Source organism: Heteronotia binoei, chromosome 10 (genome assembly GCF_032191835.1).
Source record: "Heteronotia binoei isolate CCM8104 ecotype False Entrance Well chromosome 10, APGP_CSIRO_Hbin_v1, whole genome shotgun sequence".
NCBI classification, from domain to species: domain Eukaryota; kingdom Metazoa; phylum Chordata; class Lepidosauria; order Squamata; family Gekkonidae; genus Heteronotia; species Heteronotia binoei.
In genome coordinates, this window is record NC_083232.1 from 31,625,176 (window position 1) to 31,653,073 (window position 27,898).

General features: G+C 45.8%; 1 protein-coding gene across 2 annotated transcripts in view; it reads left to right on the forward strand.

The window, feature by feature from the left end:
* Window positions 1-21,991: 21,991 nt before the first annotated feature.
* Window positions 21,992-27,898, forward strand: part of MKX (mohawk homeobox) — a 64,052-nt gene continuing 58,145 nt past the window's right edge. For both annotated transcript variants that reach the window (XM_060247920.1, XM_060247921.1), the window contains exon 1: window positions 21,992-22,210. In XM_060247920.1, coding sequence (XP_060103903.1) covers window positions 22,026-22,210 — 185 coding nt within the window. In that variant the 5' untranslated portion in view covers window positions 21,992-22,025. The remainder of the gene's footprint in view (window positions 22,211-27,898) is intronic.

Sequence of the window (27,898 nt, forward strand, 5' to 3'; positions counted from 1 at the left end):
GCGCCTTGGAAGGGCAGGATTTGAAGAGGGGAAGGACCTTGACAGGGTATGATACCATAGAGTCCACCCTGCAAAGCAGCCATTTGCTCCAGGGGAACTGATTCCTGCAGTCTGGAGATCAGTTGTAATTCCTGGAGATTGCCAGGCCCCACCTGGTGACTCGTGGTAGCAACCAGGCAGGTCATTAAATATCTGTGTGTGCCCTGTGTGCTGATGGTTCTGTCATACAGGGTGGATTCTCTTTCCCCTGTGATTTGGTCCAGTGGTGCTGGCAATCTAAAATCACAATATGAACCATTATGCAGGGCAGCCACCCCCAGGCCCCTCTGCTCAGGGTCTGGGATTCTAACAGTGGAACCCTAAGAAGGTTTACACCCTCCTAAGCCCAGTGACTTCCACAGACTACCTCTGTTTGGGATCACACTGTTGTTCTAGTCCACATCCGACGATGCACCTTCCTAGAGCAGCAGCAGCAGCTGTCAAACTTTATGAAGGCCCCAAATCCATGGTAGCAGTGGTAGTTTGGTCTGTATCCTGGTTACCTACCTGTGATCATGGGCATTCATTGTATTTTCTCTAATGTTGTATTCTATAAAATGTGGAGCACAGGTCTAGAACTGGCTGCTTGTCAGCTAATTGCCCATCCTGTTCCTAAAACGAACATTAAAAACAGGTTCCTAGTAATCAAATACTAGCTCTGCAGTATTCTTTTGCATGAGTGAACATGATTGGACTGCAGAAGTGTTATATACATAATGAATGGACCCTTGGGCTGCCACTGCTCTTTTTGCCAGTAATAGAAAAGTCACAGAGAATGGGTTCATTGTCTGGCACAATCAGTCCAATATCCCCCTTCCTTATGAGTTCTCTAAGTTCCTATATGGCATCATTTCCATTTGATCCTTCAAAGAACAATTCACTTTTGTGTTACTCTCACAGTGTTTGGAAACACAAATGTGGGAGAGGGTGGAAGGAAACAATGTTGTTTGTGTATATTTTTTTGGTATTTACATAGGAACCTGGCCTCAGACCTCATAAGGGAGCTTTGAGGAAATAGGATGAGTGGATCAGTCATCTTGGTACAAATAGTCATGCTGAGAGTTTTGGAAGCAATTTCGATGTTAGGTTGCATTGATGCCTTTCTTCTGCTCGGGGGCAAACAGTCTGAAGCTAGAGGCGTGCGCACTGAAACTGATAAGGGGGGGAGAATTAATCGCCCCAGCCTCATTTGGGTTTAGTTGGATTCACAGGGTGTTATTGGGGGACAACACTGTGTACACATTTTGCTTCAGGCCAAAGCGACATCCACCTATCTTACACTTTTCTCCCACCTTGCTCCAGGGAGCTTAGGGCAACTTCCATAGTCTTTATCCCAACCATTCTATTCCTGCCACAACCCTGTGTGAGGCCGGTTAAGCACCCCAGTATACTGGAATATTTTATCTAGAGAGAGGCATGACAGAGGTTTATGAAATTATGCATGGAGATGGAGAGAGTGAATAGAGGGAGCCTTTTCTCCTCCTCTCAGTACTAGCACTTAAGGAACCATTGAAGTTGATGGACAATAGATTCAGGACAGAAAAAAGGCAGGACTTCATTACTCTGTGGGTGACTAAAATGTGGAATCCACTGCCAGATGATATAGTAATGGCCTCAAGCATAGACAGCCTTAGAAGAGGATTAGACAAATTCATGAAAGATAGGTGAGTAAAAGTACCTCTGTATTCAGAGGCTGCAAATCTGTGAATGCTAGAAGACAGCCTGAGGCGAAGGTCTTGGCCTCTGTGCCCTGTTGTTGATCCTTCAGGGCAACTGGTTGTCCTATAGGTGAGACAGGATACTGGTATAGACGGACCACTGATCTGATCCAGAAGGGTGATCTTGTAAGATAATTCTGGGGTGTAATATTGAGGGTCCCTGACTTGGATAGTCCAGGCTAGCCTGATCTCATCAGATCTCAGAATCTAAGCAGGGTTGACCCTGGCCAGTGTTTGGATGGGAGACCTCTAAGGAATACCAGAGTCATGACATGGAGTCATAAATGGCAAACCACCTCTGAACATCTTTTGCCTTGAAAATCCTGTAGAGTCGCCATAAGTCAGCTGTGACTCGACGGCACTTTCCCCAACACCATGAAATTGAGGTGGTGCTTCAAACATATTTTCAAACTAATTTCCCAGATCAGACATATTTTAATGAGGAGCTACATCACTAGATAAATAACCACACTGGAATTTAACCCACCTGCTTGGATGCAGTATACAGTTCCCCTAATAGAATTAATGCAATCTGTGACTAAGTGTGATGCTCTTATTTAATGAGTATCCTTTGCTGAGACATCATAGCATTGTGGTTCTGTTTCATTTCAAAGCAAGTTGCAAGAACTGCTGCCCTAAAAATGTCTAGGAGCACAGAAGGGACAGATTAGTCACCTGTTTCCTGCCTTGACAGTGCAGTTCTCCACTGTTATCAATAGGTGGTGCTCACAGTTTCTAAGTGATGCTTCTCAGGTTACCTTTACCAATACGTACAGAAAGAGCAATGTTCAAAAGGAATGTAGAGCACATCAGTGGAAAGGTACTGCTTTAGGAATCTGTGGTGTGTAATCTGAAGAACTGCCTGCTAATAGCTCAGCACTTCCCCCCCCCCTCAACTCAAACATTATGTACTGATGTCCAGCAAACGATTAACAAAGCCTTTAATTAGGGCTTCAGAAGTTGAAGTGGGCCCATTTTATTAACCAGAATGATTTAGTAGATACTGGCACGTATCCAAACATCCGTGGACTTTGCAGAGCATGAGTTTCCTGCTTCCCCCTCCTGCTGAGCCCTCCCATTTTATTCCTGGGGTCAGCAGAAGGGGCAAAGTGGGGGTCTGCAACGGGGATGGGGAATTGGTGGAAATCTCTGCCCTGCCTTTTACAAATGGAAATGCCATTCCATCAGAGGAACTGCATGGTTGGATACATCTCACTGCAACCAAAGTTTATGCAGTTCTATATTTTCAAAAGAAGTCTGATATTTTTGAAAATCTGTCCCAACCTTCTACACTCTCCTCCATTGGAAGGGGTAGTTTCTTCACTTGCACAACTTGGAGAACTGAAAGGAAGCCAGATCCCAAAAATCCTTGTGGTACTGGGAAGCCACACCACACACTACACTGGGGATCTCAGACTGAATCTCCTGAAGCTTTATTTTGCACCAGAAAGGAGCCACATGGGAGACAGATCAGGCTGCAGCACTGCAGGAGAAAATTTAACTGTCCACATACACACCACTTCTTCAATAAAATTATGCTGAAGTTTCTATTAGTCACCGTGGAGGTAAGAAAGACAGATACTTCTACTGCATCTGTCCTTTTCCCTCTAATGTGACCAATAGCAGCCTGGAAGCATCACAAAAAATGGCACAGGGTCAGATTAATACCTTCTCTGCTAACAGCATGACACCAGTTCAAATTGCCACCCTCAGCAGCTATCTTTTAATGTAGAAAACATCAGGATATCTTCCACACAGCATCACATGCTTCTACTTTCTTATCCCATTTTTATCCTGCCCTTCTTCTGAGGAACTCAGGATGGCAGACATGACTCTTCCTGCCCCCATTTTATCCTCACAAGGACCTGTGAGGTAAGGAGTAACTAGCCCAGAGCTACCCAGTAAACTTCATGGCTGCAGGAGGTAAAAACTCAGGCCTCCCCCATTCTTCATCTAGTACTCAAACCACTCCACCGCTCTCACATTCTGGCTCAAAGTCATTCAAAATTGACATCGGAATCAAGCAAATCCATTTATATGGCTGCATGTTCACATCCTGGATTCCCTTTCTCCCCACCCTGACCCTGTGTGACTGTGTATGTGTACAAGGTACAATCACAGAACCCTGCTAGAGGGTTCTCCTGGATTACAGTATCCAAAACTCTGAATCATTAACTGACACTGAAACACCTCTACAGAAATGCTGGAAAAGAAAAGATGAAATATTTAGTTGAGTCTGAAGCCCCTTTCATAATGGTGTACTGGGAACCCACCAACTGCAAATCAGGAATATGTGCAACCTGCAATCTCCTTGATATTAAGGGTCACCATTTCATCTGAAGTAGGCATCATACATATTTTCTTCTTCATTATGCCCAAGCTTTAGAGTAGCATAGAATGAAGCAGAAAATAAGTATGGTGCCTGTTACAGGTGAAATGAGCATGCGCATCAGGAGGCTTGCAGGTAGCTCCCATTTGCAGTACAGGTGGGTTGGATACTCCCAAACATAACATCTGAAAGGGGGTTTGTGTGTTAATTTTTCTTCAGGTTTGGATACAAGACAGGGTGGAGGGGGAGCGCACATATGCAGTGATGTTTACTAATGTGACCAGAGCTCTTTTTGTAGAAAAAGCCCAGGAGGAACTCATTTGCATATTAGGCCACACCCCTGACATCACCATTGTTTCACACAGGGCTGTTTTGTTGGACAAGCCCAGCAGGAATTCATTTGCATATTAGGCCACACACCCTGCTGCCAAGCCAGTTGGAACAGCATTCCTGCTCAAAGAAAGCCCTGAGTGTGACACACCGTCATCCTTTTGGACTTGACCTGAACTGGCCACCTCTAGACAATATAATGCTCATTAATATATTTTATACTGGGGGAAAGGAGTTGAAATGAAAAGCAAAGCAAAGAGGAAAGTCAAACAAACCACAGGAAATGAGGGAGAACTGAGCACATGAAAGAGATGGAATGCCAGGCAACACCAGGAAGCTGGTGCGATACATCAAATGACATCAGTCAGCAACAGTCCTCAGCATCACAAGCTCCATGGAGGCCTTCATAAGACTCCTCTGTTCTTTGTAGAGACCAGCGAGTTTGCTCACGACCCCATCACAACAAAAGTTGGAGTATATTGAAGGAAATGTGGCTTTTTAATAGGTATTTGCATCTCAGTAACTGGGACTTATGGTTCCTGTTGAAGATATATGAGACATAGAAGCTTCCTTCCTTCCCCAATCTGGCAGGAGTGGACAACTGGAAGGGAGAAAAACAGACATGATTCATGTTGAATGATTTTGCACAGTGGCATTGCTGCTCCTTCCTCTATACTGACTGCATTACAACAAAAACAAAAACACTTAGCATTTATATTGTGCTTTGCAGGCACTATCTCAATAACAGTCTTGTAAGATAAGGCAGTATTACTGCTCTATTGGAGTCCAGTAGCCCTTTGGAGACCAACAAGATTTTGGGGCTATAAGCTTTTGAGAGTTAACGCTTCCCTTGTCAAATGCAACTCTCCAAAGCTTACATACCCTGAACATCTTGTCTATCTCTAAGATGCTACTGGTCTCAAATCCAGCTGTTCTGCTTCAGACCAACATGGCTGACTCTTGAAACTATCTTCATGGCAATATCACTGTTCCCTATAAAGCTGGGCAAGCTGAGGTTGAGAGACTGTAGTGGACCCAAGATTACCTGACAATTTCATAGATGAATTCACATTTGAACCCAGGTGTGGCTATGAGGGAAGCAGACTAGATAGAGCAGGATAGAGCTCTGAGGCTTTGTCCTGGTTATATTATGTTGTATTGAATACCTCAAGCAGAGGGGTCTGTAGTTGTCTGGGACCTTTCTAAAATGGCCCCTCCTTCACACTACCCTCTCTTTGTCTTTGAATCACCAACTGCCCACATTCATGCAAATAGGTGACATGAGTTTATGAGGAAGTATTGGTAGCACATAAAGTCCCTGCTCATCCACTCCGATCTCTTCTTCAGACACTCTTGTAACAATACTGGATAAATTTATGAGGTAAATTTAGTTCCACATTTGCTAAATAGTCAACTGGACAGACTATACATAGGTGAAGGCAAAAACAATAAATTTAATTAACAGGGAGGAAAAGGTGAATGTGGAATGTTTAAGCTTAAATGGGTAAGATGACTTTCAACTACAACCCAGTAATTATGATATTTTCCCTAAGAGACTGAATACTTTGTTCTGGACCAAATATAAAATAATGAAGTTTGCTCTCTTTCCTCAAAACATTTACTTCACGTTAAGAGGTTTACTGTACCTGGTTACCAAACACAGGTTCCCTCAAAACAATGCTCCCTTTAAGATGTGGAGCCTTGTGAGCAAAAATTCTACTTCATGAGCTACTGGCATTAAAGTTGTGAGCAAGCGATTTGACAACTGGATAAATTAGTTTGCTCTGAGGCCATCCTTCTGCAGGCCTGGTGCCAGGGTCTCTGGCACCCTATGCCCTCCTGCTCCCACCCCTGTGTCAGTGAGAGCGAGTGTGGCAGCAGCAAGATGGTGCAGCAAGGGAGGACAGCCTCCAAGCACATGCATCACCACTCTCGCCTTCTCAGAAATACCTTCCTGGAAATACCTCACAAATACCTCCCCCACACACATACATCCCCAGCGACCCCTGTTCCATGCCCAGAATATGGCAACAACTTCCAGGATCCCTTGTCAATCTGGCCTGGATAAAAATTTCTGACTGACCCCAATGTGGTAATCAGCATTTCCCTGGGCATTTAAAAAAGGGGCACAGTCTTCCTAATTCATAGAATCAGCATTGCTGTCAGCAGTGCTTTTTTTTGGTAGAAAAAGTTCAGCAGGAGCTCATTTGCATATTAGGCCACACCACCTGGCCTGGTAGCACATGGCTGCCACATGGCAGGTTGGGCCAGCTTCGCTCCTGTGGGCTTCTGAAGAAAAAAAGCCCTGGCTGTCAGATGGCCATCTAGCCTCTGTTTAAAAAGCTACAAAGAAGGAGAGCCCACCACCGCCCAAGGAAGCCTGTTCCACTGAGGTACCACTCTAAGGACAAGTTAGTAAAATGTGGTTTGGATTCTGTTACTGTTAGGTGGATCTGTAACTGGTTAACATCACACTCAAAGAGTGTGTCAGGAAGTTCTTCCTAAGGTTTAGCTGGAAACTTTTGATTTAATTTCAACCCGTTGGTTCTGGTCCGACCTTGTGGGGCAATGGAAAACAACTCCCTTCTATCCTTTATATGACAGCCCTTCAAGTACTTGAAGATGGCAATCATATCACCCCTCAGTCATCTCCTCTCCAGGCTAAACATACCCACTTCCTTCAACCTTTCCTCATAGGATTTGGTCTCCAGACCCCTCACCATCTTTGTTGACCTCCTGTGGACATTTTCCAGCTTGTCTTAAAAAATGTACATGAGCTGGTTGAATTAAGACATAAATGGAATGTGGAGCTGAATAGCGCCTTATTGCCACAGCAATGGAAAGCGATTTGTCAAAATGTAAAGAAAACGGCATTTGAACTAAGATTAATATTAATACATCAAAAGATTATTTTTAGAACTTATTGGACGCCGATGCGGCTTTATAAACGTGGTATGAAACCGAATTCGAGATGCTGGCGCTGTAATAACTTAGAGGCAGACATAAAACACATGTTATATGAATGCCCAATATTATCAGAATTTTGGTATCAGATTACTCGATATGTGAAACGTGTGTTGAACCTACAGTGTCGGTTTCCTTTGACATTATATATTTTAAATTATGTTCCGGCACTGTGGGGGTTAACAAGGGAACAGAAAATGTTGTTATGTCGGGCAATGATAACAGCTAAAAGAATCATTTTAAGACAATGGAAAGGTCCTTTTTCTGGCTCTCTGTTACAATGGAAAGATGAAATGTTACAACTGGCATGTCATGAAAAAGTATTTTGTGTACGACAAGGACAGGGGGCGAAATTCGAGTGAATGTGGTCAGTTTTTGTTAATAGCATTTAGGATATGAGAAGGACAACTAAAGGTCTACGAATGGCGAAATGCACGAGGTGTGGAGAAAAGTGACACTGGGTGTTATATGTTGTATGTCTTAATATAGTGTAAAATAAATAAATAAATATGGGGGGAAAAAATTTCCAGCTTGTCTATATTCTTCTTAAATTGTGATGCCCAAAATTGAACACAGTACTCTAGGTGAGGTCTAACCAGAGCAGAGTAAAGTGATACCATCTGGATACGTGATCTGGAAACTACACTTCTGTCGATACAACCCAAAATTGAGTTTGCCTTTTTTAGGCACTGTATCACACTGCTGATTCATGTTCAGTGCACAGTCCACTTAGACCCCTAGATCCCTTTCATACATACCACTGCCAAGACACTGCTGATTCATGTTCAGTGCACAGTCCACTTAGACCCCTAGATCCCTTTTATACATACCACTGCCAAGACAAGTCTCCCTCATCCTGTAATTGCACATTGGATTTTTCCTACCTAAATGCAGAACTTTACATTTATACCTGTAACAATTCATTTTATTTCTTTTAGCCCAGTTTTCCAGCCTGTCAAGATCATCCTGTATCCTGTCTCTGTCTTCTATTGTATTTGCAACTCCTCCCAATTTTGTATCATCTGTAAATATAATAAGCATTCCCTCTATTCCTTCATCCAAATCATTTATGAAAATGTTGAACAAAACAGGACCCAGAACAGATCCTTGAGGCACTCCACTTGTCTCTCCTCTCCAAGAGGATGAAGAACCATTCACAAGGACTCTTGGAATGTGATTTGTCAACCAGTTACAGATCCACCTAACAGTAACAGAATCCAAACCACATTTTACCAACATGTCTTATATCTGAGGAAGTAGGCTCTAGTTCACAAAAACTTAATGTCACAATTACATTTAGGAAGTAAAGCAGTAAGAAATCTATCTCAGGCTACTCTATGCAGCACAAAATCAGGGGGAAGATAAGAGTTCTGCTTATATAATGGTGCTGAATGAGAAGCACTGGGATCAACTGGATTGATTTTACTGACACATCTTTTAAAAGCTGTCTGTCATAGAACATGAAGCTCAATGCCTCCAGTAGCAAAGTTGCATTTACAATAGGCCAAATATCAGATGTCTTGCCAACACAATAATAATGAAAACTGATTGATCAAATGGTGTATAAAATGTAATTGAATCTCTTCTAATTATTGGGGAGGGAATAGTTCTAATGACTAATCGCAGATGCTGCACATGCTTTAACTAAGTCTAAAACAGGATCCGTTAAAAACCACAAGCACAAATTACAGCCACACAAAAGCTACAGTATTGTTCGTTTGTGTTATTTAATGCAGAGAGGTATTCTGTTTCCCTATTCCTCATTTAGAACCACTAATACAGATTAACACATCACCATACATGTAGAGGGAGGGTGGAGGTAAAAATCATTTCATTACTTTGCTAGATTGTTGGGAAATATTAACTTGATATTAACAGAGGCTTGCTGTTCTGTTCAGTATCTTTTTAACTTCCTAGCTAGGGTAATGAAGCGAAGGAAAGAGACCAAATGTTGGCTTGGTTGAGGGGGCATGTCAGGAAGGGCAAGTATTTGCCTCAGCCTCACTTTAGTAAAGTATTCAGCCTCTGATGACTTCCACATGGGCTACCTGCCTCAGATTCAATGTTGTTGGGAATCAGGTTTCCCCCCCTGCTTCCTGACATCATAGTGTATATGTGCACCTCCTGGGGTTTCACTGATTTTTCTCTGCTCTTTCTCAAACCCGCTTTCCTCTGAAGTCTTAGAGAAGATCACGGTGAGACCTGGATCGCTGGTGTGTGGGTGGGAAAAGGTGGATTTCCCCCATTTACATGGTAGCCGTTTTCCCTGCAGCCATCATTTCCTTCCCTGCCACAGGCTTTAAATTTTACTTGGCACTAGAATAACATTATATCAATATAATAGCATTATATCAATATAATATTGTAACAAATATGTGTGCAAGGTTCTTTGAATACTCAGCTTTTTTTTAAAGTGTCTAGCTCTCCATTGCAGAGATGCAAGGGGAAAGACATATCTCTACAATGTAAAGGAGTAGACACTTAAAAAATGAAATCTGGGAATTCAGAGAACATAATACACATGGGCACCTGGGACTTTGTGTCCCCTGTTCCTCTCCACCTCTTGACAGCTCAGTGCCTCTTTACTTTTGGCTTGTTCTAATGGGATTTAGTTTCCACTCCAAAATTTCAGCTAACAAATCCTTCCCATTTCACATGATCTCAACTCAGCTGATATTTGAATAAGGCTTTACTTTCTAGTAACCTCTTCTAGATTTGGACACCAGGGCTGTCTGTTGTCATCTTTTCCCCCCTTGGAGAGAGGATGAGGTGTGACTGGACCAGAATTTAGAGCTGGCTCTCTGGCTAAGAGCAATTGATTTACTTTTCTGCACAGTTTTGGGTAAGGAACCTTTAATTAAAAACACAACGCCTGCCTTTTCTATCCTATTCCAAATGTTAAACAAGCTCTGAAAATAGAAACAGGAGTTAACCTTGTTTTCATTAACAGCTCTACCCCTCTATACGCAAACACAATTGTGATCTGAAGAGCAAATGATGAAAGAGAGTAGAGTTTGTATGTATGTATGTGTGAGAGAAATTGACATGTGATTATTTGGTGGCTCTCATCTCACTATAGTGAAGGCAAGTATGGGGCCACTGCATTGGTGCCAAAAGCTTCTGCTGTTCCTTCCCAGTACTTGGCAGGGCATTCTTTACACTGCTTTTTTGTTTCTGCCCCCCCCCAGCAGTGGTTTCCAAATACTGATCCCCCCCCCCCGCCTTCCTTCTTCTTCCTCTCAGTTTTGCAGCCAGGCAGGGAGTATGGTTTTACAGTTTAACCTGTTCCTCATCCACAGAATTTTTCCACCAATTGTGGTGGCAGGAATATGTCTCCTGAGGAGCGGAAAGGCACTCTCAATGACTCTGTTAGACTCTCAAGGTTGTCTCTGTTAGACACACTAATAGAATAAAAGTCACAAGGCAGAACTCTGAGTTGGATCCAACCAACATTCCCGTTGATGAAAATGAGATGAGGGAGTTCGCCTTGGACCACAAAAAAGGGACCTGCAAAGACAAAAGCCGTGTGTGAAGGGCGCTGTAATAATGAGTAGAACCAGATGAGATTGAATAAAAAAGTTGACTGGATCCAACTCTCTGCCTTGGAGGGTTGACATAGTTCATATTAATTATCACACTGGCTTAGACCAGATGTCCTCAACCATGATGATCCCATGGGCATCTTTGGAATTCTGACAAAGAGCAGTAGATACAGTCACAAGATGGCCGCTGCAGGAGGAAGAGCCACACCTACACCTGAAGGAAGTCTGAGAGAAGGGGAGTAAAGGGGTAATTTAAAAAATATACTGGGAAAGAGGAATGAGAGAGAATAAAACCAACACTACCACAGAAGCAACATTATTTTAGTCAGATTTCCAATGGCCATTCAGAAGCCATGTGGGGGAAAAGTCTCAGATGGCCACACCCACTTCCTGAAAACACTTGTTGTGTGCCAGGGAAGGTGCTGGAAGAAACCATGGCACTCATGGGCACCATGCTGGGAACCCCTGGCTTAGACCAAAGACCAGTCTAGCCCATCACCCAGTCTTCAACAACGGCCAGTTGTGCCAATGTGCTAACAGTTATTGCAGCCTGTGGTTAGTCATTCCATTCTATCACATTTTTTTTTATATCAAGGGTGACTTACATGGTTCTTTCCTTCTCATTTTACCTTCATGCCAATCCTGTGAGATAGGCTAGGCTGAGAGAAAGTGGATGGCCTAAGATTACCCAGTCATTCTCATGGCTGAGTGGAGAAACTGGGTTAAGAACACTCCAACTGCTACACCATGTGGGCTCTTTCCTTGTCTTTTGCATCTGGTCAGATGAAGTATCTTGCACCTGCTATGAGCCTCAGCACATCAGACCTGTTCTTCATAATAATTTTAAATTGTAACTATTTTTATTGGTTTTTAATCTGTAAAAAGGAATGTTGTTGGCCGCCCTGAGTCTGCTTGCGGAGAGGGCAGGATAGAAATTTAAAGTAATAATAAATAATAATAAATAAATTCAATGAATCCTTTTAAAAACATATGTTGCACATGTTCAGTCCATCTTATTACTGAGGTGGGTTATGAAAGGCCATTTGAGATTATCTATCCGTTGTGCGGTTTCTAGCAATGTTGCTGTGTCTGGGAGAATCAATTTCGACAAAAGTCCTTAAGAACATAAGAACGTTACTAGATCCGATCAGTGGTCTATCTAGTCCAACTTCCTATTTCATACAGTGGCCAACTAATTGCCTTGGAAGTCCATCAAACAAGACATAGAAGTTGAGGCCTTTCCTTGATGTTGCCTCATAAACTTCTCCTAAATCCAGGAGATGCACGTTCAAGGTAAACTATTGTCTCAAGAACAGTGGTTCTTAACTGTGGTCTGATGGCAGCAGCATCCATCCAGGAGGCAAACACCTCCAGTTCCTGCCACTCTGCTGTTGGCCAGGAACATGCTGACCCTCAATAGATCGCTACTGCCTCAGGGGCTCAGTTTGGATTAGGCCAGCAACACCACTGGGCTAGGAAGTGATGGAAGATTTGGGCTATGCAAAGGCTTTGGGGGTTTTACAGTTTAAGAGTAGGGAAAGCAAAGAAGTGCAGCAAAGATGGGGACACAGATGGAAAGATGGTAAGGTAGGCAGTAGATCAGAGTGGGAAGCAAGCAGAAAGAGCAAGGGAGAGAGCACGAAATGAGAATGCGGCAGAGGAGAAAGGAAAGATTAGGAAACAGGCAGAATCTGATAATGCTTCCAAAGGATTCCACGCCCCCCCCCCAAAATCTGCTTTCTCATAAAGATAGCAATAGGTAAGTGACCTATATGGGACACTATTCTATTTATTATCACTAGGAGCCCAATGAAGAACAGTAGGTGTTCATACCCTGCTTTTCTCTACCCAATGGAGTCTCAAAGTGCCTTACAATCAACTTTCCCTTCCTCTCCTCACAACAGGCATCTTTGAGGAGGGGTGTGTGTAAGAAAGTTCTGAGAGAATGATAGCTGGCCTAAAGTCACCCAGCAGGCTTCATGTGGAGGAGTGCAGAATCAAACCTGATTCTCCAGATTAGAGTCCACTGCTCTTAACCCCTATATCACACTGGCTCTCTGATGGTGGCCATCAAGGTTGCAGTGGGCAGAATAACTTGTCCCTGACACCAAAAACTTAACTCCTGGTTTAGAAGGATGGTGTTTGTGTAGCTGTGGGGTTCAGTACAGACAGCGTTCTGCTGTTCAGTGTGCTGTGGTTATTGATCAAGCCCTAAATCATAGAAGTGAAAAACAGGACAAGTGAACAAAATTCCTGTTCAATGAGTGGCCAGTCCATGTTGTGGGAGAGCAAGAGAGCTTAGAAAAGGCACCCAGCAAAGTGCAAATGATTTGGACATGAATGTGGTTCTCCATTATACATAAGGAGGATGTGACCCTTTCCCAAGGCCATTACTCAGATGCCACAAAGTATTACTGCTTACTTTATTTACTTCGAAAATGAGGCCAGCTGATCTGCAGAAGACAAATGCTGACAACTGGGCCCATGTTCTACCATTCAATCTACTAAAGTCTGAGGCCTTTCTTTGTCCAAAAGAACAATTTTCAATTGAAGTGGCTCTTTCTCTGACAGAAGAGGCAGTTAATTTTGAGGAAGGCTCCTCTGGCTGGAAGGAGACTTTAAATCTTTCTGGGCGGAGTGGTCAGATCCAGTAGCTGGTTAAAAGCTAGCCAGATATCTACTCAGATCATACCCTGTTCCATGGGCAGTTTTTATTGAGCAGGAGCTCATCTTTAACCACTCACTTTCTCATCTTCCATCTTCCATCTTGGTCTTCATTTATGCTTACTGTAGCAAAGCTTAAGGTCATAGGCTATATGTAATGCTGAAATACCTGACTGCTGCCAATAGGCTCTAAGGTATTAATTAGGACTGAAAGCAATAACTGTCCAATAACTAAGATACTGGCAGGGAAACACTGTGTGGAAGGAAGGGGCCATGGTACTTAGTGTACCTTGTTAAAAATATTATTGTAGTCAGAAGCCCTCTTAAACCTAAAAAAAAGGCTTTATTTGTTTTGGATAAGACAAAAGTAGTTCTAATGATTGTTTAATATAACAAATATGTAACTGTTCTGAACATTTATATATTCAGAATTATAGAAATTCCTGTCATCTAAGAAAAACAGGCAAAGATGTGTTTTTTCCCCCTGCAAGGAATGGAGAATGGTCACTAAGTTGTTGGGTGCAATCCAGGTGATGTTCTCCCAGAAAGTACTTCTGTTGTTAGGGAATCATATTTTCCAAATTCTCAGATCTTGAGTGTTGCAATCTTACATTTGTTTATGAATGAATATCAATCCCACTGGAAAAATCCAACTGTTATCTTCTTCTTTCCAGGGAGCAATGCCACTCAATGTAGAAAGTGGCTGTGTGACTACACATGCACCTGCTGGTTAGTGTCCCTGCCACTACTACTAAGCAGTGACACAATTCCCCCCACCTCTCATTCCAGCATTACTGCTGATGTTTTTAAAAGTAGTTTTTATTATTTTTCTTTTTAAAGAAAACTTAACACTGATTGTTCTGTCATAATACAAATAAAAATATTAACAATATCTCAGAATACTGTACTTTCAGTTCCGGTTTTGACCCCCCCCCCTCCTTTTTCTGTCCCTCTGTTTTGCATTCAGGCAGAAAGGGTGGTTTACTGTATATATCCAGCTATTTGTAACATTAACACGGGAACTCCTCTCTCTCTCTTCACCTTCCCCCATTGGCATTACAATTCTCTGCAGCATTACACCTGTCTAAGCTTCCGGCGGGCCTATGATATTAACTGACAATGTAAAATATCCTGGATGAAAAAATGTATCTATAGGCCGCCGGTTTTATTCTATCTTGTTTTTACTAAATTATGGTTTAATGGTATTTTAATTGTTTAAACTGAAATTGTTTTAATTATTGTGTTGTAAGCCGCCCTGAGACACCTAGGTGAGAAGGGCGGGGTATAAATCTTAATATAAATAAATAAATAAATAAATAAGCTCACTGAAACCAATGGATATACAGCGAAGTAACTGCATGGGATTACATTGTGAGCTAGCTCAAATATTCCTAACAACCTTATCACAGGCACACATGTTCATATTAAATTAGGCTATCTCTAGCTGGCTGTGATTTTCTTGTTCCATGAAACTGGACACAGATGAGAAAATTGGTTGAATAGGGTAAATAATGATTTATTATTATAGGGAAGGGATGGTGGCTCGGTGGTAGAGCATCTGTTTGGCAAGCAGAAGGTCCCAGGTTCAATCCCCAACATCTCCATCTCCAGGCAAATAGGCGTGAAAAATCTCAACGTGGACCCTGGAGAGCCACTGCCAGTCTGAGTAGACAATACTGACTTTGATGGACCGAGAGTCTGATTCAGTATAAGGCAGCTAAATGTAAAACTGTTCTCCAAACAGCCACAATGTAAATGTAACGCAGTTAAGCTATTTAACTATTACAAAGCTATTGCACTATTTTGCTAACCTTTATAACTATTGGGAAAACTCTTCTGAATAACGCTCAGGGTTTTTCTCCTCCCATAAGGAGGATTTCCCTGCATGCAGGTAATGTGTACATCCATCACCTAACACCCAAATGCCAATTAATTCCATCCCAAACCCATTTTACCTTCCCCTGTTTCTCTTGGCAACAACTAAACACCACAAAGGTCTCAAGTGTTTCAGTACCAGTAAGAAGCAACTCTGAACGGGACCCTTTGGAAGAACACATATTTTTATTCCATGGGAGAACTCAGCAAATTGATCTGCAGCTTGGACCTATTCCTGTTTCTTCAGAAGTAGTTATCATTTCCATAAGGCTTCCTCCCAAGGAGCTGAGTATGAGACTGCAGTCCCTTCCCGCAATCTGCCTGCTGCCTCCTCTTGCTGTGTAACTGTGGTGAAAAGATCTGCTGAAGAGAAATTTGTTCTAGGTTTCCATAGAATGTTTACACAGCTCTCACAGATCCATCTTGATCATGCCACTATGGTGCAATATTTAGGGGGAAACGTTGGGTCCTATTCTCAAGAAATCTGACAGAAGGTTATAATTTTTTTTAAAAAAGGTAATTTCTTCAGATACAGTCAAATTGAAACACCCCTTCAGAGTAATAATAATAATAATAATAAAATTTTATTTATATCCCGCCCTCCCCACCTAGGCAGGCTCAGGGCGGCTAACAACATATTCATACAATAGTTATACAAAAACTTTTAAAATCAACATTATCTTAAAACCATTCTAATTCACATTTAACATAATTTAACAGTGACAGTGGTATTCCTGGTGCTATTCTGTCAGTTAGCATAAAGGCGAAGATCACTGAGGCAGAAGTCACTTAGGTGGATCCATCAGTTCAGCGAGTACTTGAGTAAACCTTATGGGAGGATAATGATAATGATTTTGATAATTATGACAATAGGAATGACAATAAATCATCGCAAGAGAGGCGATAATAATGTTTTGGGTCTCAAGCAGCTTTGGGTAGCAGCAATTTCCAGACATTCATATCAAGACCTATAGTTCCGAGGCAGCCCCAAGTGCTTTCAAGTTATCCCAGGTGCGATGTTAAGCCAGAGTGTCAGGTGCAGAGGCATGTTTTGGTGCACAGCATCACCCACAGAATATGTGTAGCATCTCTAAGAGAAATGTCATGAGAGGGGGCACCTAGCACAACCTTTGCTCGAAATGCAATGTGTAGGTACCTACCTCTAGAGCATGTGGCGAAGCAAGCCAGGAAGGAGGTTGCATAATGGGTGGGTTAGGGCATCATGGAATCCTTGACGGTCTGGGCAGGCAGCCTCCTTCTCCACCCAGGGCCAAATTAATAATTAGGGAAAGTGCCTGCAGGCTGTAGCAGGGGCTGCAGGCAGCTGTGCCGGCACTCTAACTCTGAGCTAATTTGCAAGGGGCCCCCCAAGATTTTGACTGCCTTTGGGCCTCCACAGGGCCCTGTCTCAACCCAGGTGTGTTTGCTCTGAAGGAAACCTGCCAGACTCCCACGGGGCCTTGCCTTGCCTCGGTCTGCAGCAGAGCGGCAATACTGACTAGATGCTCTTGGGGTAGCTCTTTCGGGCGGGTCAGGTCAGGGGTTGCTCTGCAGTGCCTTGGGGCCAAGGCACCCCGGGCGTCCCGCTTCCCTCGCCCTCCCTCCCTCCGCCTGGCCCCGATCCCGCCCCGTGCCCCCCTCCTTCCTCGCTCGGCGTCCCGGCAGGCAGCAGCACCGCGGCTTTCCAGAGCAGAGCGGGACCCGGGAAGCTGGATATGGCAAGCGGAGGATGTTCGCAGGCTGACCGCGCCAGCTGGGAAACATGAGAAGGTGCGGCTATTCACGTTCCCGGGCCCGGCAGCTGCAGCCCGGGCAATAAAGGCGAGAGGCAGCGGCCGCGGGCAGAGCGGTGGTGGCGACGAGCTCTGGGGAAGCGGCGCGCGCGGGCGGAGGGGGAAGCCAGGCGACCATGTGGTTGCAGCTGGGATGGGAGTAGGAGCGGCGGAGGCAGCGAAGCGGGAGAAGAGCGCAGAGGCGGCGGCAGGAACTCGCTCGAGGCCCCAGGTATGGGACGGGGGAGGGGGGTGACCTCTCGACCTTTTCGCGCCCGCACAAGCCGCCCTGGCAAGACGTGGCGCAAAGGCGCGCCTCTCTGCTTCCCGCCCTATTCTGGGCTCTCCCCCCCCCCGCCCGGCTTTGCACAGGGCAGAGGTTCTGGCACGCTCTCGCAAGCGCCGCTACAAGTGCAGAAGGCAGGCTTCGCCCGAGAAGGGACGAGAGTGCTGTGGTGGTGGGTGGGCGGCCTCCAACGCCGGGCCACCTGGCGGGATTTTTCTTTTGGGGGGGGGGGGTCCAGGTTAGGCACGCTGGAAAGCAGAAGAATGTTCGCTTGGCCCCGTCCGCCAGCCCTCTTCCTATGCGCGGCGATCTCTTGCCCATGTAACGCGCGCACATTTGTGTGTGCATAAAATGTTTAGAATAAAATGACAATGGCGTAACTGACAGTTTAAAAATTATGTATAAAAATTAACATACACGTTTTCAACAACAACAACAAAGTATTTAGAAAACAGGCGCGGGGGGGGGGTGTTTCCTGGACAACCCGGGCGAGTGGCTTTTATGGACGCGCTGTCTGCGCGAGCCTGTGGCTGCAGCTGCCTTTCTGCGCGTTTGCCTTCGCTTCTGAGGCGCCCCGGCGGCAAGAGCGCAATTCGGCGCGCGGCTCTCGGGGCTGCAAAGGGCGCTGCCGGGTCGGAGGCGAGCCTGGCGCTGCGTCACTTGGCGGGCTGGCATTGAGGCGCGTGCTGCGGCCAGAGCGTCCCCTCCCCTCCTCTCCTGCTGCGCTTTGAGTCTGGGTGCGACCCGGTGGGATTCTTCTGGCACCTTAGCCGAAACCAGGCCTTCCCGCGGGGCTCTGGCCTGCTTATTATACCCGGTCCCTGCAATTTTATATTTGGAAGCTGGAACAGCTTCTGCAGCTTGGACACGTGTTGGGAGCACGGACGTGTTGTGTGTTTTGAAAGTCTGGGTGTCGCAGACGCCAGATGTTATGTTTTCGATCCCCTCTCCTCCCTCCCCCCCCCCCCTGGCTTTTGATTTCTCTCTTTTGGGCTTAAAATCTTGCACATTGTTTTATTAAAAATTGGAAAGGCGGAATTTCCCCACTTTTTACGGGCAAAGAAGAATTAGAGCTGAGATAGTTCGGATTAAACAAAACCGTTCTTGCCGTCGGTGCAGGCACCGCTGCTGTGGTGGATACAGGAGCCAAGCGAGTGGAGGGGGGCGCCCAAACCGGGGAGGGGACGGAGGACTTGTTGCAAAAGGAAGGCTGCAAAGCCCGTCTTCTGCAACGTAGCAATGAACAGATCCCTTCAAAGTGTTTAGTGGGATGGAATCCAAAAACTGACAGTTCGAGAGTGAGCGGGGGGGGGGGGGAACCACCTTTGCGAGGAAGCATAAAGAGGCTATTGTCGAGTGTACGCATGGATGTGTACACACGCGCGCACCACATGTCCCGGGCCCGGCCATTCAGCGAGTGGCATCCTCAGCAGCCTCATCGCTCAGCCCGAAACAGACCCTCTTGGAAGGAAGGCAGAGGCCCGGCAGAGACTCCAGCGGCACTTCCTTCCCCAGTAAGTGTGTGCGCTTGCTTGGGATCTCGGCCCTGCTCGTTTGTCATACGGACCAGTCAAATGGTGGCTCCGCTACATCCGTGCAAATATTGACAGTGGCCACATCGGCTCGTTCCTCTGCTTTAGTTACTGGAAAACTTTTTATTATTATTATTATTTCCCCTCGTGCAAGGGAAAGCCGGAGTAGGAGCAGCAGGCCGGTTGCCTTGAGCTCAGCATCTGGGGCAGGGCAAGGGAGGGAGCTGCCGAAGGAAGACAGCGCGGCGGTGCTGAATGAAAGCGGACCGGGCTCTGGACTGGCTGGTTGGGTGGGTCCCAGCCGAGCACCATAAAGTCTCGCGGAAGGGACCCTCCTTCGATGGGGAGGCTGGAAGGTTGCCAGGACCAAACGGCCTCCACACGTCATGTGTGTGTGGTTGGGGGGGGGAGGCTTCTCCTGTGGGGCTGGTGTGGTAGGAGGTGCTGGGGGGGGGGGGGGGACTATATGAAGGGAGGAAGAAAATCCCCCTTCAAGAAATCTCCGCGGAACAGCAGAGAGGGCGAAAGCGAAGAAGGTTTTGAACAAGTGGTGCTGGCAGCGCCCGGGCGTTTGGCGGGACCAACTAGCTGCTGCCGCCGCCGGGTGTCGTGGAGGCCTCTGGCAGGCGGGCTTCTAGAGAGACTGCGGCCTATTGGAGGGCAGCTGCTGGGGGCCGCGTGCTTTTGCGCCCGGCGCTGGCCTTCCGATGCGTCTGGTGGGCCACTCTGGGAAGTGGACACCGAGACCTCCTTTGACTCTTCTGGAGCGCTTTCCTGCCGCTGCCCTTAAGCCGGGTGGGGAAATGGCGATCGGCCCCTGGGACTTTCCTGGCCTTCGCAAAAATAGTTAAGAACGACGCGATGCCCGACATTCCCTCTAAGCTGCGGAGTCTTGTGAGCAAAACTTAGTTTGCCTCTAGGGCCATTTTTCCTGAGCTGAGACAAAAATGTGTGAGCTGGAGGCAAAAAAATTGTGAGCTAGCTCACACTAACTCAGCCGAGAGGGAACATTGGTCGGGAGTCTCCCTGCTGCCCAGCAATGCATCCCGCATTTTTGACACACACACACACTCCCCCTCTCCCCTGTAACTGCTTTCCAGCGCCATTGTCGCTCCCTGAAAAGCACCCGCCTTGCTCTGTTTCCCGCTCTTTGGTCGTGGTAGCCCCCTAACAGGTCTTCTCACTTTGCTTTTTGTGCCCATTTTTAGAGAGGCAAAGGATCATGCAAACCGCACAGGCGACGGCGTGCTCTTTAGGTCTGTTGTCACATTCTCTCTCTGTCTCTCTTACACCCCGGTTTGGACGGCCTTTGCGGCCAGCACAAGCACAAAACTCGATATGACGTTGCCACACACTTCTTACTTCCGTTTGAATCGAAACAGGGCCGGAACCAAAGGAGAATAGAACATGAGTGCCTCTAAATGTCTCCTAGCCATAGCCCGAGCCGGTGTGGTTAAGCGACCAAATGACGCTAAACATGTTTTCACTTTCCAGACTTTAAATCCTCCTCTGAATCTTCGGGCCAGCTATGAATGTTAATACAATGCGGAAGATACTTTTAACGCGGATGTGAGATCTGACTCTGGTTTAAACGGACAGCGGGCTTTTACACGTGTCTGGTCGTCGCTCGTGTCTCCGGTTTAAACTTTGGACAGCAAGAGAAAAGCTGCAGCATGCGCCCTAGAGATAGTGCTTCGGGGGTGGGGGGAGAGCCCATTTAAGCTCGGGTGCGCAGACGCGAAGCGTTTTCGCCCAAGACGCAAGCCTGCGGGTAATCGTTCCCCTTCCCCTGGGTCTTTAAGGCCCAAGCTAACCTAAGAGAGGACCCCCAAACCGCTCCCCTTTCTTTTATCCCGCCGCTGCCATGCCAGAGGGAAAACTGATTTACCGAATCCGGCCCGTACTTTATTGCTATGGGTTCAGCCTGCCTGCCTGTGAATGTATGACGCGTAAAGAAAAAAAAAGTTTAAACGGGATATAAATAGCAGAACGTTTAGGTAACTTTTAAGAGTTCCCCTTCTTCTAGTACCCGGGGGAGGGGGGGACCACGACCTCCCCCACACCTGCAAAGGATGCCTGTCTGAATCGAGGCGCTCCTGGTTTTCAAGGCAAGCTCACAGCCGGCGCTGTGAGTCAGCTTCGTTGATGGGAGGGCGCCTTATTTAAGAGGAGCAGAGACCGGAGGGGCTCCAAGGGGACGCTCAGGCTCCTGTGTGGTGCTTGCGGGGGGGGGGGGTAAATCCAGGACGAAGGGAGCCCCCCCCCTTGGGCAGGCAAGGAATTAATTGCTGCAGGGGGAGGAGTGATGGAGGAAATTCCACCCCTCTGCAGTCGAGCCTAAGCAGACCTTGCGGGGGGTGGGGAGGCCTCTTCCAACGGGCTGCAGCCCTCCCCCCCCCCCCCACACACCTTTGGATCCTTTGCGCTCCATCCCCGAAAAGTGATGTAGGTCTCCCGGGTCTGAGGGGCATTCAGCTTCCAGCCAGGCGCACTCCGCAGTGCATTCGAGGCGGTGGGTGCCCCGAGCCTTTCTTGGATCAGCAGGAGACAAATAGGCAGCCCCGCCCGCGCCCAGTCCAAATGTCAGCGCCCCTGGGGATCTCCAAGCCCTTAGCGAAGCGGCATCCCTAGTCAAGCGCTTGCAGCTCGGCGGTGGCGGTGTCTTACTGGCGCGGGATCGGGGCCGCCTTCCCATGCCCGGAAGACCCGCTGCTGCTGCTGCTGCTGCTGGCGCGCCTGTGCTCCCCCCTCCCGCTCCACCCCCCTGGCCGGCCGCTCGCCCTGCCTCAGTTCAGCCGTAGCAGGAGCGCGGAGAGCAGCAGCCGCCGCCGCGGCCCGCGCCTGGGCTGGGCAGCTCCGAGGGGTCACCAACCTGCCGCTTGCCTTTCCTTTCCAGCCACCGCCGGGGCGGCCCTGAAGCGCGCTCCCTCGCCAGCCCTCGCCTGAAGCTCCCTCCCGGCCGGCCGGCCCCACCATGAACACCATCGTCTTCAACAAGCTCAGCGGCCAAGTGCTCTTCGAGGACGGCGCCAAGGAGAGGGAGCGCAGCGGCAGCCGGCCCTATGGCGGGGTCCTCGAGGTCTCGCCCCACCCGGAGGTGCTCATGCCCGACAGCCCCTCCATGAAGGACAACCTCAGCCTGCGGCACAGGAGGACCGGGTAGGAGTCTCCATCAAATGTGCTTGTGTGTGTGTGTTGGGGGGGGGGGAGATCCTTAGAGCTGTGGGCACTAGGTGGGTCCCTGCTCTTGCCAAACTCAGTAGCTTCAAAATAAAGAAGTTGCAGGTTTAGCTACTTTAGCTTTTCTGCCTTAAACATGAAATACTCAACAAGCAAACTCCCCTGTGCTTCAAGCAGCAGATTTCGCTGTTGCCAGTAGTGAAGCTAATTTCAATCAAATACTGTGGCACAGTTTGCTGATAGATCTAAAACCTGCCCCTTACTGTAGAGGAAGCGTATGTGTGTGAAAGATGGACAGCTATCTAGAAACAACAGTAGATTAATTAAAAACTGATCTGCAAGAACTAAATGATACTTAAATGTACTGCCAGATACTTACGTGTGAGAAAGACCAAGAGATATGGAGACAATATATGAGAATTGGCCATGTAAACAGTAAAGAATCCCTTGGATTACCAACATGCTGACAATCTGAAATCAGGAAGTGATATTTCAGATCTTTTAAAATGTCACTGTGTGTCTAAATTATTCAGTGTGATTGCAAGTCAGTTAAAATTGGCTCTCTGTTAATTGCATATTAAAATACTTTATAGCTCTTTTGCTAAATTATATACTCAAAAGAAATTGGTTTTACCCAACATAGTTGGAACTAGGCAGGAAGGAGTGGCAGTACACATATCTCATTCAGCAGTTAAAACTACAGATTTGTATACGCCTATTTGGAAGTAACTCCTATTGAACAAACTTGGACGAAAGAATCATGCACAGAACTAAGCAGGACATCTGTCTTCTTGATTGATGGGACCATGGCAAGGTGCTTCAGAGATGCCCCAGATGCAAAAATCTGAATATATATATATAATTGTTCAATTGCCAATTTAAAAAATAGCATCATCTCATACTTATAATAGCATCTCTGGTTGGCAAGACAGTGATTGTGTTTCATCAAGATGTTATTACCAGCTGATTCAGGCAGATTCAGATTTCAAATAAAATACTAGACCGCAAAAAGCCCAAGAAGCTAGAATAAAGGCAAGAAGGGAAGGGGGGGGGGAAATAGAAGCACCAGCAGATGGCAGCCCGAGAGCAGCACCTTCTGCAAAAATGTGGTATTACAATTCCAACTCATATTCTTTTATAGCAGAGCATTATAATGCCAGGACAGAGCTGGTCCTTCCCAACCCAAGGGAGGGTGAGATGAATTTTGTAGGCCAGGGGTGGCCAACGGTAGCTCTCCAGATGTTTTTTGCCTACAACTCCCATCAGCCCCAGCCATTGGCCATACTAGCTGGGGTTGGTGGAGTTGTAGGCAAAAAACATCTGGAGAGCTACCATTGGCCACCCCTGTTGTAGGCCACTAGGCAAGAGAGACTGGGGGAACTGATGCACGGGATGCCTGTCACCTGAAAGCTTTTGTGTGCAAACCCCACTGAAATAAGCTATGTGCAAGACCTAAGGTCTCAAACTGCTTTCATAGCAGGCATTTTCATTTGATTGCAGTCAGACTTCCTGGTGGACTGGACCCTGTGTTACTGTGTGAGCAGAGTATCTGTCTAGATTTTCCACCTTAGCCACTGAGATGGAGCTTGTTTTGCATGGGCTTTCCTCGGCTTTTAATTGGATTGCATGGCATTCTTGTGCTCGTAGCTATTCAGGGAACCACAGCTCCTCTGTTACACACGCATACATGGAAGCAAGTGCCAGTTAACATGGTGTGGCTTCTAAGCAAAATGTTAATAGAACTAGGTAGTTGTGCATATCTACAAAACAGGTCGTGTATGATTAACCAAAGAACCCCGTGGTGCAGAGTGGTAAAGCTTCAGTACTGCAGTCCGAGCTCTCTGCTCACGACCTGAGTTTGATCTCAGCAGAAGCTGGGCTCAGGTAGCCGGCTCAATGTTGACTCAGTCTTCCATCCTTCCAAGATCAGTAAAATTAGTACCCAGCTTGCTGAGGGGAAAAGTGTAGATGATTGGGGAAAGCAATGGCAAACCACCCCGTAAAAAAGTTTGCCGTGAAAACATCATGATGTGACATCACCCCAGAGTTAGAAACGACTGAGGCTTGCACAGGAGACTACCTTTACCTTTTTATGATGAACCAGTACACACCTAAAGACACAAGTAGACTATTTACTTGTAATTAATTGGGCAGACTTCAGTGGGTATAAAAATGTGAAATCATTCTATATTTTCAGAGTTCTTCATCAAGTGTGGAAGAGGTTTACTCCGTGAGGTGAAAAGTTTTATATTAGCACACACTATCTGGCAAAACAACCCCAAACAAAATTGCAGCACCTATTTTGTGAGTCTTAGCGGACAGCTAAAATATTAATAGTGTGTAGTGCCAAATTAACTCCATTTCAGAAGGTGGCTTGAATTCTGATGCATAAATTCCTGACACATGCAGAAGGGTGGTGCTCTCGGGGCCACCAGACCATAAGCAGATGTGAGTCTTGGAATGCTGGCGAGGAGGAGTGGAATGTGATTGGCTGAAGCATTTTGAATAGTCAAGTGTTCAGACTGCTTGACACAAAACAAGATGTTGGATCCTCCTATCCTGTCTAAAAAGTCTTGCTCAAACAATTGGTCTGATATTATTTGCAGATGCCTACGGGACAGTGCTCCCTCTAAGCTTGTGAGCAAAAATTGTACTTTGTGAGCTACTGACATTAAAGTTGTAAGCAACTGCATAAGTTAGTTTGCTCTGGGGCCATTTTTCCCAAGTTAAGACAAAACTGTGTGAGCCAGAGATTAACAAACTGTGAGCTAGCTCACATTAACTCAGCTTAGAGGGAACACCGCTAGGGGAGAGGGGGAAATCATCACAGGGACAGTTTGTGGCAGAGCAACTATTTGGAACTTTTCTTCTGCAATTTGCAAGCACTGCTGCAATCGCTTGGGAAGTCTGAATCTCTATGTGAGCAGATGAATTGCAGGGTACCCATCAAGGCCTTCTATGAACACAGAACAATATTTCTTTTATCTGGATCATGTCTGCAATAGTTCTATGTTAAATCTGATCTTACGGCAGCCTTGCTCCCTCAGTCCCAAAGCTCTGTAGGATCCCAGCTTGTGTCTACTGCATTGCTGGGTCTACCATATATAAATACCTGAAATATTGCTTATATTCCTTCAAGCACAGAACAATAGGAATTTTACTAGTGATGCAATAGCCTGTGAATAACTCTGCCCTAAAGAGTGGTTGAATGCACTGTTCCCTCTACGTTGTGCATGGGTGTAGATTGCGTATTAACCCAGGAAGCCCAACTCAGCAGTAATCTTGAGTTGCACAGGGTCTTGCACTGTCCATTGCCCATTTTAAGATTACAGCAGTTATATTCTGCTCAGGACGGGAACTGTTCTGCTCAGTGTGTGTGTGTGGGGGGGGAATTAGAGGGAACACTGGTTGAATGGTACGTGATTTAATTGAACAGCTAAAGTTGAGAGGATTTGTCTAGATGGGAAATTGGCTACATGGGAAATTGCCTGAGAACCATACTTAAGCCACAGCTGCTCTGAGGTTCTTGACAGACTAGCAGGGGGTAAATTCAATTAATACCAAGGATAATCTAATTCTGGGAGGTAACTATCTCTGTGCGTCTTGTTCTTTTCCCTTACCTCTGGTAATGTGACAGAAGTGTAACCATGTAACTAGTTTCTTGTGTACCAAGGGACTCCTGACAGGAATAATACAGGTGGTCATATACCTCAGGATGTTAAATTAAAACATCTTTTAAAATGGCAGAGTAGAAGAGCCTCCGTGTGTGGCGTTCAGCAGCTGTCCTGTATGCCTTTGCTCTGTTTGCAGGACCTACCTGAACAGCTTTTCAGAATCAGAATGGCTCCCTAGAGAATAGCGCTGCATGTCGGTAGGCCTGTCTGACATGAACAGAGGCTGAAGAGTTATGTTGAGCACCAACTGTTTTCTGTTAGCAAATGCTGTTTTGTCTGCTCTTTCAAAAAAAAAAATCTCCATTCCAAGGTCAGGCTGTGTTTCAGCAGCTCCCTTGTTCAGAGAAAGCTCTTTATTTTCAGAAGAAATGGAAAGGCTATGTACAATCTTCCAAACGGCTGTGTAACTCAAGCTCTCAAGTACACAGTACTCGTAGGCTTTCTCTTTGTCTTGTGTCCTTAAGCTTCGGGCAAGAGTTTTGTTTGTTTGTTTGCTATCTGGCAGTGTTGTTTTGATGTTCCGTAGATGTTCCCTGATGCTGGAATGGTTAGTTGGAGTGAATTGCATGCAGCCTAGAGAGAGATGGAATGAGTTATAGTTTGCCGCAGAATCTGAAAAAGTAGATTGTGCTCCCGTATGCGCACCTCCCGACAGTCTGCAACTCACAAACCTCATTGGAAAGGATACATATAGAGGCTTTTGAACTATTCCTTTCCATATTGTTTAGAAAGAACTTGTTGGTGTTACTGTACAGCATTACCAATATATTAAGGCATTGATTGGAAATTATTTTAAAATTTTATTTACATTTTCTGTAGTCTGCCTTTCTTACCAGGACTCAAGGTGGATTACACAAAGTCAATACAATCAAAAGGATGGAACATAGGATTTGGACTGTAGTGCAATAGGATTTGGACTATAGGAATCTGGAATGAACCAGAAATACAAACAGAACTGAAGCAAAACATAAGTATTAATATGATGTGTTAAAGGATGCTAAAATTATATGATAAGGTCCTACTTACAAACAACAGACAGTAGGCACTATATACTCCATAGTATAGACCACAGTCTCTAACTATTTAACCATCTATTTAACCAGAAAGTATCTTTCTGAACCGTTTTGTTACAGTACTGCCACATCCTCTGTGTAGAAAAATCCTCCTGAATAATAACCATTACTAACTACATTTGGATTAGGGCTCTGGGTTCTAGTTCAGAGGTGGCCAAACTGTGGCTCGGGCGCCATATGAGGCTCTTTCACACACATTGTGCGGTTCTCGAAGCCCCCACTGCCCCATTGGATGGCTTGGAGAAGGCATTTCTCTCTTAAAATCACTTTTCCAAGCCAAGCCAGCCGGTGGCTTGGAGCATGCATTTAACGTTGCTTTCTTTCCACCTCCCTCCTCCTTCCCCCATCTATTTTTCTTCCTGCCTGCCTGCCTGCCTTGTCTGCTCTCATGTCTTCCTGCCTTGCCTGCTCTCATGATGTTCATGTCTTGCGGCTCTCAAACATCTGATGTTTATTCTGTTTGGCTCTTACGTTAAGCAAGTTTGGCCATCCCTGCTCTAGTTGATCATTCTAGACAAGACTAAACAACAGGACTGATTGGTCAAACTTATTTCTTCAGTAGGGCTTAGCACCCAACAAAATCATGTTCTCTCTCATGTGCATAGTGACTGCCCAGCAAACTTCCATGGCAGAATGTGGCCTGAACCTGAATTTCCCAGATCCTAGTCCAACAATTTAATCACATCATTGAGTTGGCTCTCTCATTTGTCTCAATGGCAGATGTGTTAAACTAAAAATGAAATCACCTTAGCATGTATGCATGATACATATGCACACATTTACATCATGACTTACAGCTTTCCTAATTCACAGAAAGTTCATGAACATATACTAGAAACCATATAGATATCCATAATGATATTTATTACAATTTATTACAATTTTCTGACACATTACTATTACATTAAATATACATATCT